At 38.6% G+C, this 27787-nt stretch overlaps 1 protein-coding gene across 4 annotated transcripts in view; it reads left to right on the forward strand.

Moving 5' to 3' along the window:
* The window catches only part of Pcdh15 (protocadherin related 15), a 1443732-nt gene that overhangs the window by 1187025 nt on the left and 228920 nt on the right, over window positions 1–27787 (forward strand). For all 4 annotated transcript variants that reach the window (XM_029542087.1, XM_021204350.1, XM_021204353.1 and 1 more), the window contains 3 exons: window positions 8716–8795; window positions 15616–15709; window positions 25120–25248. In XM_029542087.1, the coding sequence (XP_029397947.1) occupies window positions 8716–8795; window positions 15616–15709; window positions 25120–25248 (303 nt within the window). The remainder of the gene's footprint in view (window positions 1–8715; window positions 8796–15615; window positions 15710–25119; window positions 25249–27787) is intronic.

A 27787-nucleotide genomic window follows, 5' to 3' on the forward strand; every position in this document is an offset into this window, starting at 1 on the left:
TCTCTCTCTCTCTCTCTCTCTCTCTCTCTCTCTCTCTCTCTCTAATTTTATTTTATTTGTAATTTATCTTTTACACTCCATATTCCCTTTCCCGCCCCTCCCCATCCACCCTCCGACTACTCCACATCCCATGCCTCCTCCCCATCCCACCCCATCTCCAAGTGGATGCCTCTACCCCCCACCCCACCCCGCCTGACCTCTAAACTCCCTGGGGCCTCTGTCTTTTGAGGATTAGGTGCATCATCTCTGAATGAACACAGACCTGGAAGTCCTTTACTGTATGTGTGTTGGGGGCCTCATATCAGCTGGTGTATGCTGCCTGTTTGGTGGTCCAGTGTTTGTGAGATCTTGGGGGTCCAGATTAATTAATATTGCTGGTCTTCCAACAGGATTGCCCTTCTCCTCAGCTTCTTTCAGCCTTCCCTAATTCAACCACAGGGTTCAGCAGCTCTGTCCATTGGTTGGGTGCACATAACTGCATCTGACTCTTTCAGCTGCCTGTGGAGGTCTTTCAGAAGGCAGTCATGATAGGTCCCTTTTTGTGAGCGCTCCATAGCCTCAGTAATAGTGTGAGTCCTTGGGACCTCCCCTTGAGCTGGATCCCATTTTGGGCCTGTCACTGGACCTTCTTTTCCCCAGGCTCCTCTCCATTTCCATCCCTGTGATTCTTTCAGACAGAAACAATTATGGGGCAAAGATGTGACTGTGGGATGACAACTTGATGATCTATCTTCCTGCTGGAGGTGAGCTCTGTAAGTTCCCTCTCCCTACTGTCAGGCATTTCATCTAAGGTCCCTCCCTGTGAGTCCTGGGAGTAGCTCACCTCCCAGGTCTCTGGTGCATTCTGGGGGGTCCCCCCAACCTCCTATTTCCTGAGGTTGCCTATTTCCATTCTTTCTGCTGGCCCCCAGGACTTCAGTCCTTTTCCCTCACCCAGTACCAGATCAGGTTCCCCTCTACTCCCCACTGCCCCACCCACCCACCCAAGCCTTTCCTGGGTCTTTCACTGCACTCTCCCTCCCAAGACCTTCCCTCCCTGACTTGTGTTTGCTTTCTTCTCTCTCCCAAGTGGGACTGAGGCATCCTCACTTGGGAACTTTAGCTTGTTGAGCCTTTTGAATTCTGTGGACTGTATCTTGTGTATTCTGTATGGGTTTTCTTCTTCTTCTTCTTCTTCTTCTTCTTCTTCTTCTTCTTCTTCTTCTTCTTTTTTTTTTTTTTTTTTTTTTGCTAATATCCACTTATTTATTAGTGAGTGCATACTGTACATGTCCTTTTGGGTCTGAGTTACCTCACTCAGGATGATATTTTCTAGTTCCATCCATTTGCCTGCAAAACTCAGGATGCCCTCATTCTTAATAGGTGAGTAGTAATCCATTGTGTAAATGAACCACATTTTCTGAATCCATTCTTCTGTTGTGGGACACCTAGGTTTTTTCCAGCTTCTGGCTATCACAAATAAAGCCGCTATAAATATAGTGGAACAGGGGCCCCTGTGGCATGGTGGGGCATCTTTTGGATATATTCTTAAGAGTGGTACAGCTGGGTCTTCAGGCAGATCTATTTCCAATTTTCTGAGGAACCTCCAGATTGATTTCCCTCATGAAATTTATTAAACACAGTAATCTTTTGGTGTGGACATTATATTTTCTACATGTAGAATCATTTCATCTGTAAATGAGAATAATTTGACTTCCCAGTTTCCCATTTGTATGCCCCTCAGTCTTTCCCATTATAATCGTGCTGGCTAAGACTCCATGAAACATGTTGATTTAGAGTGGACATCTGTGTTCTTCCCAATTGTACAGAAAGCATTTTCAGCTTTTATTCAGTGTGATGCTGACTATAAATTTTTGATATACAGTGCGTATTATATTCCAGGGGTGTTACATATATACATAATTTGATTAGAGTTTTATCATGAAAATGTTAAATTTCATTAAATGATTTTCTTGCATCTATTGACATGAACATGCCATTTTTATCAAATTGCTAAGATGTGTAACACTTATTGATTTGTTTGTTATTAATCTAAGCTTCAAGCCCTGAGATAAATCCCACTGGATCATGATAAATTGTCTTTTTCATGTGCTCACAGAATTTATTTATGGGTGTCTTTTGATAAGTATTGCTTCTGTTTCCATCAAGTTCCTGTGCCTTAATTTGTGTGTGAGTGTGTGTGTGTGTGTCTGTCTATCTGCCTGCCTTCCAGTCTGTCTGTGTCTGTATGTGTCTCTGTGTGTCTCTGTGTGTTTATGGTTATCTGGTGTCGTCATCAAAATAAAGTCAGCTTCAGAATGAGTATTAAGAAATTCCCTCCCTTTTGTTTTCTTTATAAAATATTTTTAAAAAATAGTAGAAGTTTTTTGTTGGCTTTTAAGTTGGGTAAAAGTCAACTATGAACACATCTGGAATATGGTCATTTCTTTGATGAGAAAATTCTTGTTTCTGATACAACCTTGCTTGCTACCTTTGAACTGTTCCTGTTGTGCATGTCTTCCCTCTATTTGTGTTGGTCATATGCACATTGAAGTGTATTATGTGTAGAGTTTTCTGGCAGTTGTTCTTTATGGTTCCTAGTGATGCTTTGCATTTCTGTGTATCGGTGACATTCGTGTATTTGGACATTTGCTGACTCTCATTATTCATTTCTCATTTTATTCCATTGTGGCCAGAGATAATGTCTGATATGACTTCTATTTTTTAATTGATATTTAATTTGTGGATGAAAATGTGTTCAGTCCTAAAGAGAGCTGTCTATGTACTCCTGAAAAGAAAGTATGTACACCAACTGTCATATGAAGTGATGTGCTCTGTCTGTGACTCTAGGGTCAAATGTTTCACATTGCCAGTATCAGTCTGAGTGTCCTGTGAATAAAATGAAGATATTAAAGTATAAGCTATCCTTTCACCAACAGCCATCCCTTTCCCGGACCTAATAACATTGACTCTGTAGAGTTGGGTCCTTGAGGTTCGTATGCAGTACAGTTGTTAGAAATTTTTGAAAAATTAATTCATTGATGACATAGACAGACAGACAGATGGGTAAATTCATTGATCCATATATACCAATTCATTAATAAATAAATATTGATAACATGTAATCAGTTTTATATATAATATAATTTTCTGTATATTTTTACAGTGTTAGTCTCTAGGTCTATTTAATCTTCTATACAAATAGCAATTTCTGTTCTCTTTGTAGCCTCTTTGGGAAAGTATTCCTTTAAATTTCTTTGTTCTGTAGATCCAGTGTGTCCTTATTACTGGGTTTCTTGTAGGTTGCTTACCTCTAATCTTATGTGAGCTTTGTTTTGATTGAATTATTTAAAGTTACCCATTCGGTCTGTCTCTTTTAATTGGAGAATGTAGTGGATTTGTATTTAGTGTTACTACTGACATTGACAGTGTTAAAAACTGACTCTGGCATTGCTCAGTTTTATCTGGTTGTTTGGATGACTTTGATCTCTCACTGTCTTTTCTTTCTTTCTTTCTTTCTTTCTTTCTTTCTTTTTTGTAATTGTAGTTTTGATTATTTTTTCTCTGATATTGATAAAACTTGATTCTTTTCTTAACTTATGTATTTGTTTATTTTTTTGTTTCTTGTTTTTTGCTTTTTTGGGACGGATTGATTTCATGATATTCTGTATTTTTATGGTCTCTTGTTCTATTTCTCTCTGTGTCTGTCTGTCTCTCCCTCCCTCCCTCCCTCCTTCCTTTGCTTCCTCCTTCCATTCCTCTAACTTCTGCATATTGGAATTACTTGTGTGCCTGTCCTGGTATACCTGACACGAATGATAAATCCCCTTGCTATTCATGTTGGAAACTATTTTTGCTTATTTCTGGATTAAAATTTTGAATGTGTCAATCATTTCTGCCCTAACCTGTAATATTTCTTCTGATAAATCTGTCCTTACCCTAATTTAGTTCTTTACACAATATCATGCATTTTATTTTATTCTTTTTTCTAGGATATTGACTATATTATATTTAAGAGAGGAAATATTATCATCAAATATATTTCAGGTCCTTCAGCTCCTACATATAAATATCTCAGGAATCAGGAAAATTCATGTTTTCATTTTTGCTCCTTTTCCCACATCACTTTCCTTGTCTTGACCATGGGGAATTTGCTTAATTTGAAAACGTATTCATATAATTCTGTCTCATTAGTCTTATTAGTTTTAGGTGCTTTCTAGTTCTTTTCAGTTTTTAATGGCTTTTTTCAAGACAGGGTTTCTCGATGTAGCCCTGCCTGTCCCAGAACTCATACTGTAGACTAGATTAGCCTAGAACCCTCAGGGACTCAGTCCCCTCTGCCTCCTGAGTGCTGAGTTGTAACACCACTGTTTATCATTTGTTTGTTTGTTTGTTATCATTTTCTAAAACCTTAATTTCCATCTGAGGGAACATTTAAGAAGTCCTGTCCTTAAGAAACTCTTTCTTCTGCTTTACTGAATCTGTAGGTAACAGGGTTGCTGCTATCATGCGTTTGACTTTGTCGATTCGATTCTTCAGACCATAGTTGGTTCTTCTTGAACACAATCTCTGTTTCCTTGTTGAGTTTCTCACTTGGACCATTCTGTATTTATAAATTTTTCACATGTTCTTGCATTTCACAGACTTTTCATATAATCAGTTTTTAAATGCTCTTGTAGACATAAAATTAATTTTGTTTGTTTGTTTATTCATTTCTTTGTTGGCAAAATGTTTTATATGCCCTTTGGGCTACCACATGTCCTTTTTTTGTTTGGATGGTTGGTTGGTTGGTTTTTTGTTTTGTTTTGTTTTGTTTTACTACTTGCTTTGATATCTGTTTATCTGTTAGAGCCCCCCACTAGGGTCCAAGTTAATTGACTCTGTTGGTCCTCTTGTAATATCCTTGACCACCCCTCTGCCCCCTCAATCCCTCCTCCTACTCTTCCACAGGACTCTCTGCGCTGCACCTTATGTTTGTCTGTGGGTCTCTGCATCTGCTTCAATCCACTGCTGGATGAAGCCTCTCAGAGGGCAGTTAGGCTAGGCTCTTGTCTGCAAGCATAGCAGAGTATTATTAAGAGTGTCAGTCTATGTGAAGAAGGTATACTTCACCAGATGGCATTTGATGGCTGAGTTCCTCTATACCTTGACAGAACACTGTTTAAGGATTTGCCTCTTTTTCTAAATTTTTTCTGGGCTCCAAGAACATTCCTTATGTGAATATTTTTTGAGAAATTTTTTGTGCCCCTAAAATGTGTACATATATGCATAAAATAACAATTGATAAAAGGATGCCATGGATTTGAACAAGAACAAGGAGTAATATATGGGAGGGAACAGAGGAAGGAAAGGGAAGGAAGAAAGTGTGTAATTATATTGCAATATCAAAACTAAAAGGAAAAGAAACTGGGGATTTTTACAGCCGACAAATTAAGTCATCCTGTTGAAATGACTACAAAGAGTTGTTTTTCAAAGCTACTGTTTGTCCTTCAAGCAATAATTAAAGAAAAGCTTAGCTCTATTAGAGCCGTTAAATTGAACACGTATCAGCAAATGGATGGCTAAATGTCATCCCTTGCTATCTGTCCAAAGTCAACATCATTCAGTCATTTAGCCTGAGGTCAGTGGACAAGCAAACATCAGGCAGTGTCTTCTGTGTGCCAAGCTAGCAGGCTCTTGGATCTGCCCAACACCCACTGGGAGTTCTGCCTCTCCCGGCTTCCACTTCAGCCAGTTTTGCTCTCCACAGATCTGCAGATTTCTCCTACCCCATATAAACTGCTGGGGTGTCACGCACTAAGTAATGCTGTGCTGATAACTCTTGACCAAGGGGGACTTTACCCTCATCTCTAGATGTCCTTCCTGGATTGTTTAACAAGGATCTGAAAGCTCTGCATTGGAATTAAGTAGTTTTGTCTGCCCTTTGCTCCCTGGTACCCTGTATGCAGAGTGGTCAGAGGCTTATCTGTAATGTTCATGACTGAGCTTCCAGTGTTTAACATCGGTGGAATACTTCATAAATATAAGGCTAATTAAGGAGTAAATATGGTATTCATTATTTTTTAAAACTTATTACTGTGCCTCAGAATAGATGACAGCCAGGGACCAACCTGACAGCTTATTCCAGAGCCCCCCAGTAGATTCGAGGTCCAGTGAAGATACAGCACATTTGTTATCTATTATTTATAATTATTATCGCACTTTTCAAAATCTTGCAAAGGGGTCCCATTTTCCACTGGATTCATGAAAAGTAAATATATGAGAAACATTTGCAGTAAGGAGGAATGATTCTTACTTATTACATGAAAAATGTACAATTTGAATAAACTTTTCCTTTTCAAGAAAATAATAGGCACTGATTATCTCTAGACTTAAAAATATGGAGCATTCAATTCAGTAGAACACAAAGTACTCTGGTGAAATAAAATTCCTGTGAGCCTGAGACAAAATTTCTAACTTACTAGCACCACAAAAGAATGATGTGAGTAAAGTCATACAATATTCACAGATCCCACTCTCACTGACATAGAGTATAAACACTCCTGCATATTAAAGGATTCATGGGCTGGTCTGTGAGATAATTCAGTGGGAGATATACATATACATACATATATATATATATATATAATAAAATATATGAATTTATATAATACATATATAATTATATAAATACTTGTATATTAATATATTATAATATATAAATATATATTGAATCTTACATATATCTATCATATGTATATGAATTATATATATGTATATATATATATATATATATATATATATATGTAATATATATGATATATATAAGATTCAATACCTTGAGTTGGGAGTGTAGCTCAGTGGTAAAGTGCTTAGCAGGCAAAGAGCCCTGGGTTCTATCCCCAGTTATGCAAACAAAGATTCTTTATTGATCAAGTCTTAATGGTTTACACAGAATCCCTGTTTCAGAATCTATATCCTTGCAATTTTGAAAACTTGAAGTGATAACTTGTTCTAGAAAAAGAAAAAGAACAGCAAACAGCAGGGAAAAAAGCCCAGCTACAAGCCAATGGACAAACAAATATGGGTTGGAAACAGGGGCAGTGGGGCAAGCAGTAGAAGTTTTAGTGTCTACTCTTCAGTGATAGGAGGCACTCTCCAAGTTCTGTTACAGAAAACAAAAGGGGTAGTCATTGAGCAAAATGACTCTTATGAGATTTGCTGTAGTTAATGTCATAAGATTTAGAATTATATATTATATTAAAATAGAATGTTTCATTTTCTTTCTATAGATGTACATACAGCATAGCATTTACCTGAAGGAATAATGTCTGGGCCTTGAAGGTATAAACACTTTGTTAAGTTAGTTGAGAGCTGTTCATTGTGAGGGTGTAAGAGCAGAACCTGAGCTTGTTGCTATAATGCTGTTTACTGCTACACCAGAAATAAAATCAAGGAAAGAACGTGGCACAGTCATCCAGATACAGGAAGCATTTCCAATACAGCCAGTGGAACTTGCCAATGGCTTAGACTGGGAATGAGGCTAAGTGACTGAGGTGGAAGTGTGTGAAGTACATCAGCCTGAGAGGGCAGAACGATGCAGGATGTAGGGATGGAAGATGGGCAGAGAGATGAGTCAGAGAATAAAGACATTGGTCCTCTCTGAGATGTGAGGCAATGAAAGTAATGGGTTTGTTTTATTACCGTTACATTTATTCATTTGTGTATATAATGGGTAGTATGATTATCCACATTCTATAGTATACATAGAATGGTCAGTGGACACATCGTATAGTACTCATAGAATTGACTATTGCTAGAGTCAGTTATCTTCTTGCACTATGTAGTTCCTTGGGAGTTTAGGCTCTCTGGCAGGCACCTTGACACACTGAACCATCTTGCTGGCCCAGCAACAAACTCTTGTTAGTTTCATAAATGATGCAGATGCAGATTATGAATCACAGAAGGGAACTGGCTATGCATGAGGCAGATTAGATAGAATCTTGTAATGAAGGCTATGGTTGTTTATCACAAACTGAAGTGTAGCTGTGCAGATGTCCCTGGAGTCTGGGAACATGTTGTTCTGTAGTCCTTTCTAGCCATTGCTGTCCTGTGGCAATTTAGATGGATGGTGCACATTCTGGTCATATAACATGTCACATAGGTTGTCCTGCCAGTAGAAACAACTTATGTGTCCACTGGGAAACGGATTGCATACTGAACCATGATTGTCTGGTGTACTTATTATATTACCAAAAGTCCAGTGAGAACCACTTTTCTGTGTCCTCCAACTCTAAGGCAGAGTATGGACTATCTGGTAGCCTGCCAGGGCACAGCCTAGTATCTGACCAGTTTCAGACAGTAGCTTAGGGACAGGTTGTATCTGACAGACAGATACAGTTTGTCTCCACCTGAGGCAATCTCCATAGAGTAAGATTAGAGAAGTCCTTTGACATCCTTTACAAGTTATATAGGTAGCATTTAATGTATTTCTTTACATTTCCGACATAGATGCCTAGAAATAGAATAGTTGAGTTTATTGACTTTTATAAATTAAACTTTATCATTATTATACCCCCAACATACACAAAATGTCTTTTACCATCAAAAAGTACAGGTACGTGCCAGAAAATGCCAGGCTCAATATAAAATATTGTATTCAATCTCTTGACATTAAGTCATACTTTATTCTTTAAAACTAATAGTTGAAATATTCTACAACTAGTTTATAATTGAATTATGTTTTCTTCTCTGAAGGCAACTGATCGAGAGGGAGACCCAATCACATATGCCATCGAGAATGGAGACCCTCAGCGAGTTTTTAATCTTTCTGAAACGTAAGTTACAAGGGAATGATTTATACTTGATAACACACACACACACACACACACACACACACACACACACACACATACATACATACACACTGCCCCTGTTAATGTCAAACAACATGCTGTTAGCAAGAGGATAGACTTTCAGCTGTTTGTAGTTTTATTTTACATTTTTTCTATGAATGTTAATGAGCACTGGGGGTAATTCTAAACTCAAAACCTTTCCCTGGAGACGATTTGTTTATCTTAAACAATTGCAGAAAGTAAAATCCACTGAGGTGGAAAAATTTCACTGGCAGGCAAATCCTGGGACTAATTAGATGCCTGTAAAGTTGTCAGCTGCTCATAGCGACTAGGGCATTTCTTTAAAGAGGACAGCGCTAACTCGTTCATTTGAAGGGAGACTTGGCAACCAGGTTTATTACATCATGTCTAAGATGCAATAAACTTGAAAGAGCATTTTGGTCTTTCCGTTCTCAACATATCAGAGATACTCAAGCCACTGGAGATGCTATTGGAGACAATGGTTAAGGTACAGACAGCACTTGCTGCTACTCTGCACCTTGATGACACTGGGGTTGGGGGACTTTCTAAGGAGTAGAACAGAGGTTCTGCATCTGTGGCCAGTGATGGCTCTCACCGACTGAAAGGGGTGTAACTTAGTTAAGCTAGGATAGCCACTGCCTCTGTCTCTGGAACATGTGATTCTTAATCAAGTGGGCCATGTGTGGGTCTATCACTCTTACAACAAAACCCCTTGACATAGAGTAGGACTTTATGAGAAAAAGTCAAGCCATTTCAGAAAGCCATAGGTAGACAGTTAACAGTTTCTCCATCTTGTCTGGATTTGAAAGATGGAGACTTAATCTCTACTTAACAATAGAAAGTCTTAACTATTTGAAATTTCCTCCACAGATAGATTAAAATCATAAATTGGATACAGTTTGCAATCTCCATTAAACATAAAACTATGTAAAGGCTGTATATTGAAGCTGTAGTAGGGCTAGGGTAAGAATCCACACCCAGATGGGATAGAGTTACAAATCCAGAAACACCCTAGCACCTAAGAAATAGGGCTAGATTCCATCCTAGCAAGAAAGTTATCCCCTCAGCTAGTGAGTCTTGGACACAGTGAGGAAGAATGAATCCCAGTCTTCGCACCAGTTATAAAAATTAATTGAAAATGGTTTGCAGGTCAGAATGCAAGGAGTTAAACTTCAGAACTCTTAGAAGGAAAAATTTACCGTATAAATCAGGCAATGTGATGTCTACATATATAGCACAAAATTCCCAAAGGGAGTATACTGAAACTCATCCACAAATTTAAAAAAATATGTCTCTAGAGGCACCATCCATCTAAATGAAAGGCCACCTACACAATTATATAAAATACTTTAAGTAGTGTCTATGATAATAATCATATATCAAAAACTCATACAAACTCAAAAAGAAAAAGAGAAAGAACCTGATTAAAAATAAACAAAGATTTGAAGAGACACTCTTCTCCCCCTTTAACCCCTCATTGCCCTCCCGTGTGTGTGTGTGTGTGTGTGTGTGTGTGTGTGTGTGTGTGTGTGTAAATGGTAGTCAATGAGCACATGAAAATATAGTAAATGCAAATTAAAGCTATCAAGATGTAGGAGCAGATCTCATACAGTTAAAAAGAATATGAAGAGCAAGCAAGAGGCAGAGCATGGAGGAGACACCGGAGCCCTCCCTGGTTTCTATGTAGAATATATGCTTTAGAAAGCTTAAAGTTGTCTCCACATGTTAACTATCACACATCCATGTCATTACCCAATTATCTCCATGTCTACTTAGCAGAACTAAAATCATTCCTTTATGTAAAATATGAATATAATCTTAATTGTAAACTTATATATCGACAGAGCAGAAACAGCTCACATATCCCTCCACAAATGAGTAAGCAATGTTGTTAATCTATACGATCAATTATTATTCATAGACAAAAGGGAATGAACAGGTGGGCCACTACTCAGTACCTTGAAACTACATCTCTAGGTGGTTTTAGCCAATAATGAATCCAAACATATCAAATACTTCTATTTCAGTTTCTTTGACCGACACAGACTAGGCATATGCATGCATGCAAACACACACACACATACACACACACACACAGAGACATGCACACACATGTAGACACATACACAGATACAGATACACACAGAGACACACAGACACACACACAGACAGACACACACATGCACACACACATACACACATAGGCACATACAGACACACACAGGCACTCATACATACACATATACACACACGTGCATGTGTGCACACACAACTCCTCAGGGGGGAAATCAGGAAATGATGAGAGTAAACAGGATCCACTTAGCGTGGCTCCTTTTATCTCTCTATTTAGCAGATGTGTCTGTTCCCCCTTCGCTTTGTTTGTCTGCACAACATAACACTATATACAAACAACAATGTGTTTACTCTTTCATTAGTGGGTATTTCAGTTAAATTTATCCCTTTTGGTGATCGACACTATAGTAAATATAGATGTGTGTCCAAGTACATGAGTTGGTGCTTGTTTGCTTTGACTGCATGCACAGAAGTATAATTGCTGGAGCATATTGTAATTCAGCTTCTCAACTGTTTGAGAAATTGCTAAATGCTTTCATCGGGGTCTGAATCATTTCATATTCTCAGCACCAAATTACAAGTTTCTGAACCATTTTGCATTCTCACTCACATTGTAGGAAGATTCTAATCTCCCTATAATACTGCCACCAATGTCTTTTCTTCTTTGATTATAACTATCAGTGGGTGTGAAGCGATAGTGCTGGCCTTTATTTGCATGCCCTACATGAGTAAATAATGAAGTTGTACACCTCTATAACACCTCTGGATACTTTTCTCGGGAAACCATCTGCTTAAATCCTTTGTTACTTAAGTGGGTCCCCTCTTGGTTAGTTTTGTGAGTCTCTTAAAAGTCGCATGCTTGCGGGATATAGAATGTCAAAACATTTTCTTCTTTATCAACTTCTCACTTCATTGATGGTGCTTTCTGATGTAAAATTTTATACTTTTGATAAAGTCCAGTATAATTACTGTTGCTTTGTGTATCCCTAGCATCTTCTCTAACAAAGCCATTGCTGAATCTAAGTCATAAATACTGTCCCTGATGTTGCCATAGGAGGTTTCATTTCCTACTATTATACAATTAATACATTTGGGTTAATTATTACATATCTTCAAGTAGTATGCTTCAAATCTATTGTATATAGAGTTCAGTTTTCATAAAATAGTTGGTTTAAAATAAATTTTTCTGTTGAGTGGTTTGGATACCTTTGTTGAAACTTTATTGTAGACATAACAACAACTCACTCTGGAGACTCGGTTTGGTTCACAGGATATTCCAATCCTCTTTGTATAAACTATGTGCTAGGTTCTTCTCCTAGGATTGGGAGGCTCAGTTGTGCTTTGGGTCCACTGTCAGGTGCTTTCTGACCTTCGATCGTTTTAAAGAGCACTTGGTGCTTTTCTTCCTTGTATGAGTTCTGAGTCCAAGCAACTGAAGTGCTGAACACCATCCCTTAGGGCAACCGGCAAGCTTTAGATAGGACATCCACAACCCACTGTGAAAAGTTATAGGTGTATACATAAGTAGAGTCTGCAGCATGAGTTCTCTTTATGCTCTCAAGACCAACGGCTTTTAACCTTCCCAATGCTGCTAATTAAAACCTTTTAATACAGCTCTTCATGTTGTAGTGATCCCCAACCGTAAAATTATCTCCTTTGCTACTTCTTTAACTCTAATTTTGCTACTGCTAGGCATTGTAAAGTGAATGTCTGATATGCAGAATTATCAGACACGCAACCCCTGGGAATGGGTCATTTGAAGCCCAAAGAGGTCGCACCCACAAGTTGAGAACTGTTGTTCAAAACCAATGTGAGCCAGGGAGATTAGAAGCAAAAAATAAAGTAAAATGAAATAAAATAAATAAAAAATAAAAGATAAAAAATTAAGAAACAAAGAAAATAAAAGTACCATAACTAACACTCCCTGATCATTGTTAACTTACCCTTTTCTCTTTTGCACCTTCATTTGGATGCTGTAAATACTTAAGTATTTGTTGTAGTTCCATCTAACTTGGGTCTGACTCTGGCTGCTTTGAAGCCTGATGTTCTGTGGGAGAGGTGCTGTCTTGGACTGGCCTCCTTCACCATACTGACTGCTTTCACTTCTGAGCTGTGTTTTCTGTTCTGGAAAACTTAATTAGCACTATTAATGGGGTTACCAGAATCAATGATCATGTACCATACAAATAATTTTTTTTTTTGGTTTTTTTTTTGTTTTTGTTTTGTTGTTGTTTTTTGTTGTTTTGTTTGTTTGTTTGTTTGTTTGTTTGGGGGGAGGCTGGGGGGGTTGCACTCCTGTTGCGAACAGTGTTTCCAGGCCTCGTAGCCTCCACAAGCAGCTGGTGGGAATGTTATCCCCAGCCAGCTGTATCATGAGAGATGGACATGCCCCACCATCATCTGCCTCTATCATCAAGTCAGAAGCAGGTAGCACTGCTTCATCTCTGTTGTGTCTTATAAAAAGAAAACATAAGCCAAGAAAATGTTTGGTGGAGGCACGATATGGTGTGGGAGGAAAGGGGTCCTGTGGGCCCATGCTGAGGCACCCCTTTCCCCTGAGGTACCAGCCATACGACAGATATAATATAGAAATAGAGTTTATTTAGGGCATGGGGAGAGGTGTTAAGGGGGTAGTGGAGACAGAGACAGGGAGAGAGAGAGAGACAGAGAGAGAGAGAGAGAGAGAGAGAGAGAGAGAGAGAGCGCATGAGCATGTGGAGAAAGAGGGGGAGGGGGAAGGGGAGAGAGGTAACTGTGGGGTGGAACCTAGAAGGAACACCAACATTCTCCATCATCATATGAATAAGAAAAAAAATAGTTTACTTATGTAAAAAACTGACCCATGACAGAAAGTCTAAGTTCATGCCCAAGGAGAGTTACAGAGTAGGAATGAAGGCGTATAACCACCGAAAGCAGAACGCGACCAGAAACAATTCATTTTTATCTATATTGAACATGGCGAGGCTGGCAGACTTCCCATTTCTTAAGCTGCTTCTAAGTACATTCGAAAAGCCAAAACTGCCTGGCTTTTCTCTTTGAGCATTATGACAGGATGGGATTACTTGAGGCACCTGCAGCATGCAGCGTTGACACAAACCTGAGTCTTGTGAGTGTGTTTCAGAGGTGGTTTCTGGTCATTTGGACTAAACAGTTTGTGGTCGGCATTCTGCAGTGCTGCCGCAAGCTCTGAGAGCTTTCAAAGTCCGTATCATCATCAGAAATTCAACCAGATGAGTTACCACGTCCCCACCTTCCATTCGCGTGCTTGACTCTGTGTTCACTGCCCCTTGTAATGGATATTGCATAAATTCCGGTCTCAGAATCAAAACGCTTAAGTCAAAACAGAGCCTATGTATCAATCAAAAGCAAATTAAGTTTTTCTTAATTTATTGACATATTAATTGATTAATATGTCAATGTTTTATTGCATTGAGTTAAATGCTCTTCATAGTGGGTGCTTGATGAAAATGTCATTTGCAACATCTACTGTAAAACCCCAAAACACATGTTGAGCATATTTCGAAGTCTAATTTGTTCAAAAAAATAATGTTACACTGGAGAGAACTATATAGATGGGGGCATTTATTCTGGGTATTAAGGGGTACAAATAAGTACTTCTAAAAATGAGAATTTATTCAAGTATTGTTTGTAACTTATGCATACTTTGAGAATCACTCAATTTCAGAAAAATAAGAATATGACATAGTCTCTAATATATCCACAAGCATGTGTTTAAAATTATTAGATGAGCAGACAGACACTAATTATAATCTAGTGTAAGGAATGTAAACTCTACAGGATGATTCCTTCTTACAAAACAGTTGTAAACTTAAATATGCTTATGAAAATAAAAAGAAATACTAATAACTTGGCACATAGTCTACTGATTTAATATAATCTTTGCATTGTCTGATTTTGCATGAGTTTGATTAGTGGGAAGTGCAAAGGAAAATGAGCTTTATCACAGAACTTGTCAAAGGGAAGGGAAAGCCTTCTGCCTCCAGCATGAGCATTTAGAAATGAACAGGAAAACAGTGTGTGCTCTTTATAAAGGATAACCCCATGACTGAGAATTATGGTGTTGCTTGGAAACAAAGGAGCGTCTACTTTGAAACGGTGACACACGCGGCAGGTATCTTTCTCCCAGGAATGAATTAGGCGTGGTGATTTCATTTTTTTTTTTTTTTTTTTTGCTTGATTTTTCCACTAGAATGTGGAGAATCATTGCTGTGACCCCATTCAGGTTTACAGTTTCCTATTACTGCTAAGAATCTCAACAGCTCTAAAGAGCCGCTGCCAGTCTCAACATGAGTCCTAGAATCCCACTTCAGTACTCGGTTTATGATTATAGAGAGTGGATTAAAAAAAAAAAAACAATCAAAAATAGTTCTTCCCAATAGACCACCCTCTTTGGGTTTAGACATATATGAGAGAAAACGTGCAAATTCTATTTGTGTGTGTGTAGGGGGGGAGTGGAAACCAATGGAAGAGGGGTGCAAGCTAATGTAAGGGGCGAAGAAGAGTGAAGGGAAGAGGTAGAAGTGGGAAATGGGGGTGGAAGGATGAAGATGCGCATGGAGATAAGGGAGGAGAGGAGAACTGATCTGCAGGGATCTTCATATCCAATTCAGAAAAAAAATAGAGCTTACTTAACACTGTTTTTTAATTTTTTTTTTTATTTTTTTGTTTTGTTTCTTTCTGACTGTAGCACAGGGATTCTCAGCCTAGGGAAGGCTCTAGACCGCGAAAGCACGGACCGCTACATCCTCATCGTCACAGCCTCAGATGGCAGGCCGGATGGAGTAAGTGTTACCACGGGAGTGGGGATGCCAAAGAATTCCACATCCGTACATCTCTAAACCATGCATTACAGCCATAGTAGCCTTATTCACCCAGACAGAAATGCTCCTTTCTCAAAGGCCTTCCTTAACAAATGTACCCACAATCTGGAAACTGCCCTGGTACCACAGCCTTCGATTTGAGGAACAGACCCCCGTGATTATACTCTTACTATTTGATTGTTGCAACTCACAGGGAACCTGATTTGAGATTTTTCTCTAGCACGGTCAGTCAGAAGCAGCATCCTAGTGCATAGAGCATTCTGAGGAGTTCTGGGCTGAACATCCTCCAGGGAGGGCAACTCTTACAGAGACAGTAGCGTGACTGGCTCTGTGGATAAATACACTTAAGGACATAGGAAATTAGGTCAATTGAGGCCATAGATTTGACCACTCAGAATCTAACAAAACCTGGATGATCCCCGCCTTAAGTTGCCCATGACTTTAGAGAGGTAAAGTCCGTTTCCCACACTCTCTAGACCTGATCCTCAATTTAAGAATAAATAAATTGATTTAATCGTTCCAGGATTATTTTTATTTGCTTGTTTTGTTCCTTTCCTTTCTTTTAAACTTAGGAATTTGAACCTATAGCCTGGCCTGAGCCTCTACCACAGATCACAACCACAATTGTCTAGAATTAGAACGCATTTATCTATGTTCTTTCAATTTGGTCACAGCTTCCATATCTGGATTTCAAAGTATTGTGGTGTTTCTAATATTCTCAATAGTTTGTTCACTATTTTTTGTTTTGGTTTCTATTTTATTCTTCTCTGTGTATGTGTGTGTGAGTGTATAGCTTTGTGTGTTTCTGTGTAAGTGAACGTAAGTAAACAGTGCAGGGCAGAGGTCAATCACAGGCCTTGGCTCAGGAGCCGTCCACCTTGTTTTCTGAGGCAAAAGTCTCTCATTGGGAACTAAGATTTCAGATTAAGATGGGTGCCAGTGAGCCCTAAGGATCTGTCTGTCTCAGTACCCCTAGCACAGGGGCGCCAAACGAAAATATATAAGCTTACAACACTATGTCCAGCTTTTTATCTGGGTATCCTCAAGCTTGCAACACATGGAATTTGCACACGAAGTCATCTCCATGGCCCCTGTTTTTGGCTCCTTTCGTTGACTACTTATGTGTCAACTCAACAAAGTTGCTGGAAACAATTCTGAACCCATGAGATAAATCCATGAAGGGCAGCCAGTTCAATAGTAATTTCCCTAGTTTCCTGGAAACAACTTCTTTGCTCTATATTAGGATGACCAGAAGAGAATGTGTTTCTAACATTTACAGCCAGGGTATTACTGAGAAAAATCTGCCAAGATGAAAACATGTCAAATTAATATTTAATATTCATAAAAATAAAAATAGAGATAATTGGTCATAAAAAGTCTCCCCGAAGAACAATTTGGACTTTTAAAGGAGTTTGAGAAGTACTATGCAGGAAATAAAACATGCAGTTCAAAGAATAGGAGACCAACAGAAGACTGGAGGAAAAGGCATGAGATTGATTTTATGCACAGAGCATGTCTGATTTGTAGTGTGCCGGTGTTACGTGAAGGTGCAAGACTCGGAGTCTCTAGAAGAAACCTGGAACTTGACTAATGATTAATGATTACTGAGTCTCTTGACCAGCTAATAGCTGGGAGGGAGTGCTCAGGAAAAGGAGGAGGAGCTATTCAAATAACTATTTAAAGGGTATAATTAAAGTGAAGTAAGATTCATATATAGGACATTCAGATACAGGGAAAGGCAAAGGATAAGCATAGCCTTGGGGTAAGTCACATCGTCACTTGAAAACTAACAGCCCTGGATATATAAGGTCTAGCCTTAAAAAAAAAAAAAAAAATCCTAGATGAGGGAAAAGATGGAGAACATGTTCAGCATCTAGACCAGGCTCCATCTGCTAAGCGTGGCGCTGCTCATTCATGCAAGCCGCCTCTATTACAGCTACTCAGCTACAATGGGCATTTTCTGTCATTCACATGTGTTTCCTGGTTCTGCTTTTCTGGTCACAGCAAGTCTAGGTTTCTATTTTCTCCTCCTTTAATCATTAAGACCTCATTCAACTTTAAAAACTTGCTGGTTTTGGATTAAGCCCTCACCTCTTTTCAAAAGTTTGTATTGAAAATCTTGAAGTGTTTGGATTTTTATCCAAACGTATCTGCTCCGAATAATTTAATCATATACATATATATTATTTATTATATAAATAGTGGGTGGGAGGCACATGAGCTCAGGTCCTGAAGAGTCCAGCAAAGAGCACCAGATGCCCAGGTGCTAAAGTTACAAAGTTACAGGCAGTAACTTTATTCACGTTCATTATTTATTTATTTTAAATGTCATGATTATTAAGGGTATTTAGGTTTTAGTTAAATAAATGAGTTTGTCAATTAAATAAAAGAATGAATTTGTATGAAGTAAATTGCCAGGACATGGGATGTTGTTTTTGTTGCTGTTGTTACTGCTTGTTTTGTTTTGTTTTGTTTTTTGTTTTTCTGTTTTGTTTTTAATGAAAATTCACTGTCTCCCTGAATAGTGATGGTAAAATAGAGACTACTCACACTGTATTTCTCCTTGTTAATTTTGGAGAGGATGTTTTTGAAGTTTAGTTTGACTTTCTTCTAATTTTCCTTTTCTATCTTCATTTGGAGGAATTAAAAACCTCAGGCAGCTACCTATAGTTTGTTAATTTAACTATGTAGATTCCATTAACCATCACAGGCATAAGTCATTTTCACATATTAATAGTTACATTCATTTAGAGTTATTTATGAGCTTGGCAAAGCGTAGCTAGAATAAGTTTTGATGGAAACTCTTGTGTGTGTTGGTACTTATGCAGTTACTTTATGGTGGGTGCTTGCAGTAACAGCTTGTAGGTCCTCAGACCCTTGCTTCTATTTCCCTTTGAAGGGTTTTACAGTGACTCTGTCCTTTTACGAAATGTGTATGCAACATTTCTTAATTCTGAACTAAGCCTGGTCCAGCAAAGCCAAACTAAACCAAAATCTGATTTGAAAATCTTGGCAAACACTATGATAGGTCTACGGATATACTTTGATTGCGACATAATTCTCTTCCTTTCTCTATGGCCATCCTTCGCATGCATAGACTGTGCCTTCCATACCTAGGGTGGCTTGAAGTGTCAGGGATGGGGTGAGAAGGAAGACCTTCTGCTCTTCCTCCTATCCTTACAAATCTCTCCCATCACCCCCAGACAGACCTTTTCTCTGTCCCATCGCTAACAATGACACTCTTTTCCTTGGCCGTCTCCCTTGAAAAGTCTTCTAGCTCAGCCTCAGTGGCAGGAAGAACAATTTTTCTAAATCACAAAGGAAATCCAGTGACCTGAATAAGACTCTTGTGGCTCTTGGTACTGGAGCTTCAAGCGGTGGTGTACCCAGTGCAGACTGTGCACTTCCCTGCTTATTGGCATTTAAAAAAAATCTAACTCTTTAATCATTCATCCTAACTCCCATACATTTATTTGTTGATTTTATGAATATGAGTACGTAGATGTCTTCAGACACACCAGAAGAGGGTGTCAGATCCCACTACAGATGGTTGTGAGCCACCGTGTGGTTGCTGGGAATTGAACTCAGGACCTCTGGAAGAGCAGTCAGTCCTCTGAGCCACTGAGCCATCTCCCCAGCCCCAACATCCTAACTCTCGACCATTAAAATTCCATATTTATGAAAATGAAATTTCCAAAATATGAATAAACTTTTTGTCTATTCAGATGCAAGGACTGTGTATATAGGTAGTTTTTTGTTTTTGTTTTGTTTTGTTTTGTTTTTTTCTTTCCTGGTCATTATTGTGGTTCACGGTCTTTACAGCTGGGTAGAACTTCCTATTGCTCCCTTCCTCTCTATTAGTAGCTTAAATAGCAACTTGTGATCCTGTGAGATCTAGTCCTCATGGAGGAGGAGTTCAGATCACTTTCTGGGCTGGGGATGGGAGCCTGTGTCCTCTCCTCCTTCCAGGTCTAGGACCCCATCTGGTGCAGACCAGAGCAAACCCTGTACAGGCTGCCAGCCCTGTGAGTCCCTCCTCTTCCAAGGCCTGTGCTGAACATGTATGGGGTCTTCCGCAATGTGGTCCAACTTTTAGGTTTGGGGCCACAAAGGACAATGACAATACCCTATATTGCTCTGTACTCTTCTTGTTAGCTCACCAGCCACAACTGGAAGGGAAGTTTCCCATGCTTGCAACAAAGGGTTTTGTTAGATAATCTATGACTCTGGGGAGAGGGCATTTTTCCTCAATGTAGAATTCTGAGTAAATTTAAATGATCTTATAAATATTGTCTTTGTCTACATTTTTTCAAACATTCTTATGTATATTTCTGCCTTCCTCCCCCTACTTACCTCTGAAACCCCCTCCAGGTTAAAGTCCCCCGTTTTTCCTATTTCTCCCTTCAGAAAGCTCAGGTCCTACTGTTCTCCTCTCTAGAGAGCCTTCTCTATGACCTCACCCCTTGGATCCCTCTTTACTTTCATGGTATCTGCAGTTACTTCAGGCTACATACATACATATCAAGGTTTAGAACTGGACACAACAAATAAAACGACTTTTTTTCTGGGTCTGTGTTAACTCAGTATAATATTGTCTAGCTCTATCTCCTTATCTTCAATGGTCATGGTTTCATTTTTTTTAACCTCTAGAAATATCTATAGTATATACATACCTCATTTTTGTTATCTCTCCATCAAACAAAGGACATTTAAGTTGTTTCCACCTATCTCCTAGCCATTGTGACTAGGGCAGTAATGATCATGGTCAATTAAGTATCTGTGAAGTAGGGTGCTGAGTCCTTTGGGCATATGATAGATTTAGTTTTAACTTTGGGGGGATTTCCACAGTGACTGCCCCCATTTGCAGTCCCATCACCAGGGAATGGTGGCTCTCTGTCACTCACATTCTCACCAGCATGTGATGGCAGTTGTTTTATATATCTCGGTCATTCTGAGGGGAGTAAGATGAGGTCTCAAAGACATCTTAATTTACATTTCCCTAATCACTAAGGATACTGAATAATTTTTTTAACCATTTTCATTTCTTCTTTTGAGAGCTCTCTATTCAGAGCCATAGCTCATTTTTTTACTATTTTTAAAAAAACATTTACTATTTTTATGTGTATGAGTGTTTTATCTGCATGCATGTATGTGCACCGCATACATTCATGATACCTAGAGAGGTCAGGATAGAATACTGGGTCCTTTGGGACTGGACCTACTGTTGTGGATCACCCTGTAAGTGCTATGCTGGGCATCACACCTGTGTCCTCTCCAAGACCAACAAGTACTCTTAACCACTGAGCCAAATCTTCAGCTCTCCTTCCCCATAGCCCGTTTTAAATTGGGTGATACATAATCTTGATTCTGGTTTTGAGTTCTTCATAGATTCTGGATTAAATGTTCAAAATGTACTTTAAAATAATTTAATTCTGTTTATGTCTAATTATGTATGATTTTAAAATATTTTACTTGGTTTTCATTTTTCATATTCAGAATAGATTATTTTAACTAACATAGTATACCCTAATTAAGGGTTCTTCTTCTTCTATAATTCCCAGTTTCTTTCCATATCCTCTCCCTTTGGATCCAGCCCCTATTAAGACTGAAGCACTGGATTTGTAGCACTATGGAACAGTCTTTGCCTAGTATTTACAGAAAACTAGGTTCAATTCACAGGTCCATGGGTTTCTCCTCCCATTCTCTTGTTATACATTTATAAGTAATTTTTTTTCATTTAAACTTGCATAAATAGAAGTGCATCATCTTTTGTTTTACCAGTCAATGCACTTAAATTTTGTATATCTTAATTTTCTTTTACTCCCAAACTAATTTTTAATGATTTAAGTAATTAACTTGATAGGATCAATAAAGTTCATAATATAACAGGCATGTGAGATAAAACACATTCAATTAGCATTTTTTTAAATTGAGAAGTCCTTTGTGTAGATAATTGTTCATTGCTTTTAGACCATGAACTCTTTGGAAAGTCAAGGTTGCTACATCAGTATCTACCTAAGAGCCATTACAGTCAAAGAAAATTAGGGTATAAAAACTATTGCTAAAGAAATACCTTTCCCCTATTAGTTTAGAATGAAATATATATTTTTAAGATTTGTTTATTATTTAAAATAAAAATCAAGGAGGTAATCAAAATGGTTATCAGCCACAGGTGATCAATGACATTATTTAGTACTAAAATATATATTTAGAATATATATTTTTAAGATTTGTTTATTATTGAAAATAAAAATCAAGGAGGTAATCAAAATGGGTATCAGCCACAGGTGATCAATGACATTATTTAGTACTAAAATACAAAAAATTCTAACTAATGTGATTGTAAGAGATAAAACATTTAAGAAAACAATAAGCAAATTTCTCAGAATAATTACCTCATTTATTAGGCTTGGTGATTTGATATCTGTTTAATGGTCATATTACAAATTCACCTATAGAACTATAAAAATCACCCTTTATTATACCTTTATTAGCATGGACTGTTTTCATTATTAGTAATTAACTTTTACAACCTAGAATCTGTCCTCAATATTAAGCACGATCCATGTTGAATCATAGTGTGACTGTTTTCCTGACCAGCCAAAAAACCCAAACCACTATGCCCTGTAGCCAGCAAGTCTGTGATTATGTTACCATGGTCAAAAGAGTGCAGCCAGTATGTGTAAAATATAACCAGAGTCAAGAGCAGTACTGATACGCAGGTAACTTTGACACAAGCATTGTCCCTCTCTTAAGAAATGTTTAAGCCAGAAATTACCCGCCCAGGTGGATTCCCGTCAGCTCCTGTAAAACTCAGAATGATGTCAGAAAGTATCCCCAAGCTCCCACCAGTGTGTCTTCCACACAGTGATGTCTCGGTTAGTTCCCCTGGGCATCAACCAGCTGCAGGTCAGTCTCTTGACAGTGGATCCAAGATAGTCTGCAAGCCTACTGCTCCACGGAAAGAAGAATCAAAAGAGAAAAAAGAAAAGAAAACAAAAACTATATAGGGTGATTAAAAAAAAAAATAGATTGGTAGGGAATGCAGAGGTGGACACAGAGGTGTCCAGGGAACTTGAAGGAAAGCCAGGGACAGCAGTGAAGTCTTAGCTTCAAGCTGTCAAATTTCATATCTGTTCACCCTCAGGCAAATTGGGAAATACTGCTGCTATAAAACACATTTAAAAAAAAAAAAAAAACAACCTGGTTTCACCTCTAACATAACTTGAAATAACATTTGTTAAAATATTTTTCTGTTACAAAAGCGTTGTAGCTTTCTTGGGAAAGATTTGAGAAATATAGAAATGGTTACAAGGGAAAAATAAAACCCCTGCATTTCATCTAGTCAGAAGAATTTAAATTTCTTTACATAAACTCACAATATTTATACACACATGTGTATTCGTTTGTGTGCACCTTTTAAATTAAACGATTTCCTTGGGAAGCTATGCAAAGAAGAGTTCAAATCCCACACCTGGACAGCTTGATGGGTTTCCAAGCTGAGAGACCATCTGTGAGAATAGCCCACTGCAGGAAACATGTTCTTCATCTCTTGAAAGATCGAACCTTTCCATGACCTAGAAACTTCCTCCAACTCTCCTCCTTGCCACACCAGACTGACTCTAGTTAGTATGTAGAATTCTCACCTATGTCATTGAAACCGTGTAATTCCACGTGATTGTGCCTGGTTTCTGTCACTCAACCTTCCATTCTTCAGTTATACCACAGGATCGCTCATGAAAGTTGGGTCCCATGTCCTCAAACTCTACCCCTATCTCATGCATAAAACACTTATCAATATCTGCTATGGTTGGACATTGGGTAGTTTCCAGATTTTGACTACTGGATGCTGTTGTGGCTCTCTTGGTGTCTTTCAGTCAAAGTTTGATTGAACATTACACGCATATAAATCATGTGTATGTAGCTCTAAGCTGCGAAGGGGTGAGCCATCGGTGTACACACATAAACAAGCCACCCACATCCAGCACCTCTCTGTGGTTTTAATGTCAGATGAACCTGTTATAGAATAGTTATGGAAGTTTAAGATTACTTTATATGGAAGGTTGTTCTTGATTTTGTTTAGTAGAGGGAGTTTAAAGTAGAAGTCTTGGAAGCTGGGATTGAATCTGAGTTAAGGCAACATGGCTCCTGCAGTTCACCAAGGAATCACACTGTTTTCAACAGAAAGCATGGGCTTTTATCCACTTTGGCAGCCAGGAGACCCTACTTCGTCTCTTTCCACTTCTTGATGGCCACGCAACCTCTTCTGAGTCAATTAAACTCATATTCTGTATCTAGTCTAATTTTACTGCAAATTACCTCCAGGTTAGTAAAACCTCTGTTTTTTATATAAATACCTTCTCTGGTGTTCCAGGATCAAAGTATTCCTATTTTCTTAAACAAATCTTGTACCAAACAAGATTTCATCCTCTCTCTACTTCTTATAGCTCATTGACCTGCAATTGAGCATCTTAACATCCTAGCGTAGTTCATGATTTACCTTGTAAGTTAGGGTTCTTTCCTCCCATGTCTGTTCTTTTGCCACCTGTAACCAACTCCACACTGAGACAGAGGGAGGCAGAGGCCAAAGTTGGAGGAGGGTCCAGTTCAATTCACACATAAAGACTTAGATGTAAACATTAAAGCATACTAAGGTGATATGTTCTGACAGCATTAGCTTCCATGAAAATATTTATTTATATGTCAGGCTATTTGATAGTGCACATTTATGTCCTGATTCCATTTGATAGTATATATTTTTCTGTCTAATTGTGAAATACACAATTGATGAAAAGTACAGAATAGTACAGTTTATGGATAAAAGGGTATATGTGTGTATAAATAAATGCTCACCAAGGCTGGAGAGATGGCTCAGTGGTCAAGAGCAACAACTTCTCTTCCAAAGGTCCTGAGTTCAAATCCCAGCAACCACATGGTGGTATACAACGATCTGTAACAAGATCTGACACCCTCTTCTAGACTGTCTGAAGATAGCTACAGTGTACTTATAATAAATAAATAAATAAATAAATAAATAAATAAATAAATAAATAATAAACCTTTAAGAAATTTAAAATAAATAAATGCTCACCCCCCATAAAATGTGATCAAGCTAAAGTTAGTATAACCGAAAAGAGGACACCCTAAGAGAGACTTGGCATGCTCAGAAGTTGTGTGCCCTCTACTATATCATCGGCTCTCTCCATCCGTTTTGTTGATTTGTTTGTTTTTAATATTCTGTATCTTTTTCCTTTGGAAAGCTAAGGAACTAAGATGCCTTTCAGACAGAGAAAAACCAGTGTGGACACTTAACTCAGTCTCAAACGACAGCAGCTCCTCTCATACTGAATCTTCTTCTCTCTTCCCTTAAGACCTCAACTGCCACTGTGAACATAGTGGTGACAGATGTCAATGACAACGCTCCTGTGTTCGATCCCTATCTGCCCAGGAATCTCTCTGTGGTGGAGGAAGAGGCCAATGCCTTTGTGGGTCAAGTCCGGGTAAGTGGAGTCATCATTTAGCTTAAGTGTTTTTGTAGGAATCTAAGTTGTTATATTGTAACTTTGAAAAGATACACAGTTTAAGTAATCTATGACTTGTAGAATACTCTTCATGACCCTTTGGTAGTCAGATCCTATACATTTGATTTTTATTTGTTATATTTAATGACATTTGTATAATTTAAACATTCACTAACATTAGAGTTTTCCTTTCTGACTTAACCCATGTAAGTTTAATTTCTGAAAAAAAAAAAAAAAGAAAAGAAATATAGAGAGAGAGCTGTGTATTTTAGTGTACAATTAGGTTTGGATGTGGACCTTTCCAAATTCAAAATGTAGAATGCCAGATGTGAATCTGTTGGATGTTATAAACTTGCCTTTAGATTCCTTGTTATGTATTCCTGCATACTCTAGAGTTAATTTCTAGGTGTGTTCTCCCACTTCCTGTGTGTACATGATAGGCGTTTTCTGCAGTATATATCTTCAACGGCATGGAAGAGCTCAGAGCTTCGGGTACATTGGTAGAACACTCACCCACTGAGTCATAGCCTCAACTCTACAGTTGCATTTGGCAAACTACCTCATTTTAATTAAGGTATATCCGGGTTCCCACATATGATCTGTGCTTAGGACAAGAGATATCTAGGGACAGGTAGTATCCACTGAAGCTCCTCCTGCAGTTGAAGCATGGAGGTGTCCTTCAGGGGAGGGAGCATCGCTAAGGCTTACCCCTGGGAGATAGCTGAGGCATGTTACATCATAAACTGGATACGGATTTAGTGCTGTCTGTGCCCTGGACTACTGGTCAACCAACCCTACCTGTCCTTGGGGATTAGAGGTAAGGTGGCACAGAATCAATAACATATAACCCGGACGCAGGTGAGAAACAGTGCAGCAAAGCTTGGCTGAGCACTGCTGCAAGCTCCTTTAACACCCTCTACCTTCACCCCATTGGTCCCAAGAAAGCATCTCTTTTAAACAGCAGTTCCCAATTGGCTGGCATTGTCTGCATCAGCAATCTTTGGTCTCTCAGAAAGTCTTCAATTAGGTCCTGCTATAGGAAATGCCTTTGCAGCTGCTCTGTCCCAGCATTTATGTAGAGATTGTCGCCACTGTTCCTCCTACATTTAGCTCCATTTTTTTACTAAGATCAGGCAGTTTAATGATGTGAGCATCGTTGAGAAGAAACATGACACAATCATACAGCTGAGCTGCCTACCCATGTCTGGATCCAGGAACAGGAAAAAAAAATCTCGTCTAAAAGAATGTCCCAAAGGACTGAAAAAACATCCTGCAAGGTTCCACCTTTCAAAGGATCCACCATCGTCCAATAGTACTGGCTTGGGGACAGTCCTTGAGCATAAGAACTCAGAGAGGACATTTATCCAAGCTCTAACACTCAACAAGGAATGAGAGCCAGTCACCAAGACCCCAAATCCAAGTTCCAGGTTCTGTTCCATCTCCCTTTGTGTTCATTGTGTTTTTTTTTTTCCAAAGGTTCTGGCTGGTTCTTTGAATAGGCATCTTCTAGAATGCTGCTGCTTTGTTTTGTTTTGTTTTGTTTTTTGTTTTTTGTTTTTTTTTTACTAAGCACCAAGTCTGGTGTTTAGTAGAATCTACTGACTATGGAAGACGTTTTCTTTAAATGCTATTTAATGAGACTTTCACATCAGGTCCTAAGATTTCCCCCATCCTATTCTCATGTGTATGTATGAGTGCCTGTGTATACATGTGTGTGTGTGCATGTGCGTGTGTGGGGGTATGTGTCCATGTGTGTATATGTGTGTATATATGTGTATTGTGTATGTGTGTGCATACATGTGTATATTGTGTACATGTGTATGCATGTATGCTTGTGTGTGTTATGCATGTGTGTGCATGTATATAGACACACATGTGGATGTCCATGGGTTTGGAGGTTGATGTCAGCAAATACCCTGGATTGTTCTTCCCTGTTTTTCAGTGTGGTAGGGTCACTCAGCCAAATTCAGAGATCACTGATCTGTCTGGTCTCTATAGCCAGCTTGCTCTAAGGATCCCTTATCTCTGTCTCCAAGGTTGGAATCATGAGTGGATCATCACACATACCTGTCATGTGTACAGATTCTGATGACCTAAACTCTGATCCTTACACTTCCACAGCAAGTACTTACACACTGAACCACCTCCCCAGCCCAGGTCCTGAGAATTTGATTGGCTAGTTTGAATCCATTCTTTCTTCTTCCATAGATCTGTCAATACTCTGACTGCCAACTCTATGGCCATTATCATTTTTAGTCCCTGTCTCCAATCCAAGAGAGAAAATTCTTTGCATTTTCCTTCCACATCAATGCATCACCAAGGAGAGCCTGGACCATTGTCATGATAGAGATGTTACATCACTAACTAGACAGCAGATGTGAAGCCATTCATGCAATGACTCCACTGCCTCACACTATCTCTAGTGTCAAGAACCACATGTGGATTCTACAAAAAGAAAGAAAGAAAGAAAGAAAGAAAGAAAGAAAGAAAGAAAGAAAGAAAGAAAGAAAGAAAGAAA

The sequence above is a fragment of the Mus pahari genome, chromosome 9 (genome assembly GCF_900095145.1).
Source record: "Mus pahari chromosome 9, PAHARI_EIJ_v1.1, whole genome shotgun sequence".
In the NCBI taxonomy this organism is placed as follows: domain Eukaryota; kingdom Metazoa; phylum Chordata; class Mammalia; order Rodentia; family Muridae; genus Mus; species Mus pahari.